Raw genomic sequence first — 5979 nt, 5'->3', positions numbered from 1 at the left:
AAAAAAAAAAAAAAAAAAAAAAACAAATAATTATAACGGCAGGATCAAGAAAGGCAATTCAGGTGCCTGGCAGTGATGGTGCACACCTTTAGTCTCAGCACTTGGGAGGCAGAGGCCAGCCTGGTCAAGATGGGCTGAGCTCCAGGACATGCCCCATAGTTACACAGAGAAACACGGTTCCGAAAAAACAAAAGTCAGAGGCAGGAATGGGAAAACAGTGCAGAATCTAACTAGAAATGAGCAGCGTGAGTGAGAATGGGCCAAATATTGCTTCCAGATTTCTGGTATAGTAGTAGCCAGATGAAGAACAGCATCTTCGGGAAACTTGAAAGACAGTCACATGAACTGTCTGTAGTCAAGGTGGTACAGCCTTTGCCTTTATCCGGATGCCGCTACTGGCTTTTATTTCCGCAGAATTTCACGGTACTCCACTCACACTTTGCTCAGTTCCTGAACCTAAGTCATAATGACCCCGGTAAAGTAATGTTAGCACTAAAACAATGCAAAATTGTCATCCTCCCTAGGCACTGAACCAAAGTATCTTTCAGACCGGCTACATACACTTCAGTCATCTTTCAAGATAATAATAATAAACTCAAGGTCTTGAACCTGTTATCAACATCCTAAAGTTTTGAAGAATCTTTAATTATAATTATGGTTATAATAAGGTGTGCACGTGAACGGTTTTAAAAAGACAAGCGGGTAACAAAGTAATACGGAATCTATCTGCGAAGTAAATGTCCATTAAACAAGTGTTTATTGCAGCCGGGCGGTGGTGGCGCATGTCTTTAATCCCAGCAATTGGGAGGCAGAGGCAGGCGGATCTCTGTGAGTTCAAGACCAGCCTGGTCTATAAGAGCTAGTTTCAGGACAGGCTCCAAAACCACAGAGAAACCCTGTCTCGAAAAACAAAACAAAAAAAACCAAGTGTTTATTGTAACCCAATAAGAGTCGGTCCTACACATATTGCAGGTGCTGTTAAAAAAAAAAAAAAAGTCTGCCCACACGCTCCTTTTAAATGACTTAGGAAAGAGGCAGGCGGATCTCTGTGAGTTCAAGACCAGCTTGGTCTACAAGAGCTAGTTCCAGGACAGGCTCCAAAACCACAGAGAAACCCTGTCTCGAAAAAAAAAAATAAAATAAAATAAATGACTTAGGAAGACGACGCGCGCACGAAAGAAAACTTGAGAGCGGAGTAAGCAACGTTGCAAAGGCGAAGCGATAAGGGAGTGCGAGCCGGGGTCAGGGCTGACGGAGGTGATGAAGCTGCTCGTCGGTGACCGGGCGGCCTGAGCTGCAGAAGGCTGCTCCAGGTCAGGGGTCGACCCGCCTGTGGCAAGTACAGGGGACTCTGCGGCCCTGCGCGCCAGCAGCGCCTCCTCGCAGCCGAGGTGACCGGCTCCTCAGCGGACACACGTGGGGCCGCCCCACACCCGCCGCGCCGCCACCTTCACCAGCTCCCCTCGGAGCCCAAGAAACCGCTCGCCCGCGGACTCACCGAGACTCCCGGCCCATGCTGCCGGCCACGAGAAGTTCTGCGCCCTGGGAGACGATGCGCAGGCTTGTCAAGAGGACAAAGGAGGGGGGCGCCAAGCCCTCTTGGTGACCAGTGAGGACCGGCCCTACGCACTGGCCAGAGGTCCGGCAGGGACCGCCATCAGAGTGCGGCCAACGAAAACAGGATGTGCTGGCGCCGGGCGCGGAAGGAAGCAGAAGCGGAAGGAAGTGGCTGCTTCCCCACAGCGCCGCCCACCGGCTGGAGGCCGCGCGACGCCAGCCGCGCCTGCAGTGGCCTTCGCCGGGATTCCCCGTGCAATCTGGCTGATGCGTTGCAGTGGGACCTCAGCCAGGTCAGCCCTGCCAGAAACCTCTGAGTAGCCCTGCGCCAGAACTTTACTCTTGTGAGCCCTCTACTGCCACACCAACCCCAGTAGATTATGTGTGACAAGTTCCACAGACTGAGGCGTTAAACTCCAAAGGGAGGTCTCCTGGAACCGATTGTGGAACTCTCTAGCCGGAAAGAAATTATTGAGCCGTAGCTCTCATGACAGTTTGTCTGCTTCTATTTCCTTTTAATATTTACGAGATGAGCCAGGCGGTGGTGGCACACGCCTGTAATCCCAGCACTTGGGAGGCAGAGACAGGCGGATCTCTGTGAGTTCGAGGCCAGCCTGGTCTACCAAGGGAGTTCCAGGACAGGTTCCCAAAGCTAGAGAAACCCTGTCTCGAAAAACCAAAAAAAAAAAAAAAAAAAAAATTTACAAGATGTTCCTGATAGCCTGGGCCGACAAGACGCCACCCCCTTGAAATGGGGTTACTGGCCATGACCTCTTTTCTAAAAGATTCAACGCTTTGCTTCATAATCATTTACATAATAATAAAATAATACTTTGATAAAATATCCTCCCAGCAATATACAAATTTGTATGGCTGTGTGTGTGTAGATGAGGTTGGCTATGACATTGTGGTGTAGAAAGCATTGCTTTAAATTAAACTTTGAGGATTTTAAATAAGACAAAAGCTAGATGTTAGATAAGGATTACACATGAAAATTTATTAACTTGATGTGGACCTACGAGTCATCCATTAACTATAAGTAATATTTTGTGTTTTGTTCTGTTTAGTGATTATGATGTTATTTGTTCCATTGGTAACTGATTTTTGAACCCATTGTCCAGGATATGTAATACCTATTGATTTTGTGCTTCCTGTGCCAGGTGATTATGATAATCGTTCTTTGTAACTGCTTCACTGAACATCTTTTAAGAATTGTAATACCTGTTCTTCTTGTATAAAAACCCGTGTTTGAGAGCTGCAAAATACACTCAGCTTCAAACTGCCTCTGTGTTTGTTTCTGTTTGTCACCACCTAATCCTTACCTACCTGGTCTTTGAGAAACCACGTCCCAATAAACCCCATACCCAGCTGGGGTGGTCAGCAGCCCTCTACCCTAGTGTGACACGTGGTCACCAAGGAGTGGCAAGCTTCAGAAACACGTGGTTAGCTTGGATGTAGATAGACACAGGATATAGACAGACACAGTATATAAAGAGACACAGGATATAAAGACACAGGATATAAACAGACAGACACAGGATACAGACAGACACAATAGCAGAACAGACACGGGATATAGACAGACACAGGATACAGACAGACACAGGATATAGACAGACACAATAGCAGAACACACCATATCTGATCCCGCAGATCTATCTACTTGGGAGGCTGAGGCAGAAAGATCACCAGAGGCCAGAGGGCAGAGGCCATCTTGGAAAACAGAATTTAAATGTGTCTCAAGAAAAGAGGCCGGTCAGTGGTGATGCATGCCTTTAATTCCAGTACTCAGGAGGCAGAAAAGAATATCTGTGAGTTTGAGGCCAAACTGGTCTACAGAGTAAGTTCCAGGACAGCCAAAGCTGTGATACAGAGAAACCCTGTCTCGGGGTGGAGGGAGAAAGGAAGGAAGGAAGGAAGGAAGGAAAAAAGGAAGGAAGGAAGAAAAGGGGGGCTGTGTAAAGTAGAACGTTTGAGGGGGCTGGAGAGATGGCTCAGTTGTTAAGAGCACTGCCTACTCTTCCAAAGGTCCTGAGTTCAATTCCCAGCAACCACATGGTGGCTCACAACCATCTGTAATGGGATCTGGTGCCCTCTTCTGGCCTGCAGGCATACATGCAGACAGAATACTGGGAATACTGTATACATAATAAATAAATAAAATCTTTAAAAAAGAAAAAAAAGAAAAAGAAAATCATTATTTAAAAAAAAGTAGAACGTTTGATTAGTGTCTTAAATTCAATTCACAGCATACAGAGGGGAATCACTGGTTAATAAAGAAGTTGCTTTGGCCTATAACAGGGCAGAATAAAACCAGGCGGGAAATCTGAACAGAGAAAGAGTAGTTGGACTCAGAGAGACACCATCAGCTTACAGAGAGATGCTCAGTAGTAAAGAGCACTTGTTGCTCTTGCAGAAGACTCAGTTTAGTTCCCAACATCCACATGATGGTTTACAACCGTCCATAGCTCCAGTCCCAAGGAATCCGACACCACCTTCTGATTTCCAAGGGCACCAGCAGCATGCGGTGTACATGTATAAGCACACACAAAACACTCATATATATATATACATATATATATGTATATATATATATATATATTTCAATGATATGAGCCATTAGCTTCTGCTCCAGCTACCATGTCTGCCATCTGCACTCTAACTCTCTAGAAGCATAAACCCAAATAAACTCTTCCTTTATAAATTGCCTTGATCATGGTGTTTTATTACATCACTAGAAGAACAAGAGATATGATCACTAGTTACACGTGTTTGCACTATTGCACTGCTGGCTAAATGACTCGGATCCCACTTGAACATTTCTCTTCTAGCTCGTTTTTAAAAGGTACTTCTGAAGAGCTGAAGAATGGCTCAGGCGCTAAGAGCATTTGCTGCTCTTGTAGAGACACTGGGTCCAATTCCCACCATTCACATGGTGACTCACAACCATCCATTACTCTAGCTCCTAAGGATCCAATGCCCTCTTACCTCCATAGGTACCAAGTACATACATGGTACACATATACACATACACAAAACACATAAATTTAATAAATCTCATTTTAAAAATCCTTAAAAATTCTTAGGCATGTAGCTCAATGTCCAAGCACTAAGCTAGTATGCACAAGGCTGGAGTTTGCAGCACAGCAAGACAGGGCCAACAAAAAATACTTGTGAAAATTTGTAACTGCTTATGCACAGAGAAAGTACAATTTTTTGGGAACTTGAGAGATGCTAAACAGCTAAGAGCAACTGCTGTCTGCTCTTGCACAGTTCCCAGCACCCACGGGGAAGCTCTTAATGCCTAGAACTCCAGGGGATCATATTTCCTCTTCTGGCCTCTGCAGGTCCCAGATATGCACATGGTACACAGATATGCAGGCAAACATGCTTACACATACAATAAAAGTCAATAAATCTAAACAAAAAAAGAGATAAATACAAGGTGCACAGAATATGAACTTTAAAAAAAAATCATTCATTTGTGTAACTCCGTCACCACACAGATGTCAGATTTGATGCTAGGCAAGCATTCTGTCACTGAGCTACACTACAGTCACATGTATGAACTTTAATTGTTTCTTTCTTTACTATTTGTACATTAACCCAAGGAAGGATGAAGATGGCTACCTCATACAGGCCTTGTGTTAAAATTTTTTTTTTGATTTTTTTTATTTATTTTTTTTTCTTGTGTTAAAATTTTTAAAAATAAAATGTGCAGTCTCAACACTAGACAATTCAGTTCCATTGCTTTATTTTTAGGATGCTTTCTTTCACTTCTCAGGACAGGAGGACACACATACACGTTGCGGTCCTCTAGGCAGGCTGACACCAGCTCATCTACTCCCCTACAAGTACTAGCCGGGTCCCACAGAGGGACTACAAACCTCAGAAGTCAGGGGAAAGAGAGAAGACTGGGTTTCTAATTAAACAAGAAAAACCATTAATGACATGGTTACCCTATTTAGTTACTCATACCTGTACTGATACAAACTCAACCCTTTTAAACCAGGGAAACTAATCAATTGGTCTTCAGTAAAGAAAAAGAATTTCATAAAGGTATAAACCAATTTGTCCCCATTAGAGACAGTGAGTGCAATGTAGAAGGGAAACTGTGTTCACTTGTAAACTTCTTCTGAGTTCCTTGAGTTTCAGGGTACTTCAGAACCCCAATAATCAAGCAGTTCATGGCAAAAAATGAAAGTGAAAAAGTAGACACAGAGATCCGTGAAAACCTCGCCCATCTTGCTATAGGTCTCCATGGAGCGATTGATCACTTCAGCAGGAATGCCAGACAGCAAGAGTGCAGCTGCCAGCACTGTGGTCTTGACCTTCTTCTCACCCTGGATCAAGGAAAAGACAAGTTAACCTCAGGCCCTCAGCATACACGTGGTGTACACAGACACGGCCCTCAGCACACAC

The 5979-nt window shown here is 44.5% G+C and overlaps 2 protein-coding genes across 2 annotated transcripts in view; both read right to left on the bottom strand.

Annotated features, from left to right (window-relative positions):
* Positions 1 to 1674, bottom strand: part of Ddx46 (DEAD-box helicase 46) — a 48813-nt gene extending 47139 nt beyond the window's left edge. Inside the window, exon 1 of the mRNA XM_026782932.1 lies at positions 1499 to 1674. Within this exon, the coding sequence (XP_026638733.1) occupies positions 1499 to 1515 (17 nt within the window). The 5' untranslated portion in view covers positions 1516 to 1674. The remainder of the gene's footprint in view (positions 1 to 1498) is intronic.
* A 3620-nt stretch (positions 1675 to 5294) lies between these two features.
* The window catches only part of Camlg (calcium modulating ligand), a 10759-nt gene continuing 10074 nt past the window's right edge, over positions 5295 to 5979 (bottom strand). The window contains exon 4 of the mRNA XM_005355252.2: positions 5295 to 5900. Coding sequence (XP_005355309.1) covers positions 5709 to 5900 — 192 coding nt within the window. The 3' untranslated portion in view covers positions 5295 to 5708. The remainder of the gene's footprint in view (positions 5901 to 5979) is intronic.

This window comes from Microtus ochrogaster, chromosome 16 (genome assembly GCF_000317375.1).
Source record: "Microtus ochrogaster isolate Prairie Vole_2 chromosome 16, MicOch1.0, whole genome shotgun sequence".
NCBI lineage: Eukaryota > Metazoa > Chordata > Mammalia > Rodentia > Cricetidae > Microtus > Microtus ochrogaster.
Note: the sequence above shows the minus strand (reverse complement) of the source record. Positions and strands in the feature narration are given on the sequence as shown.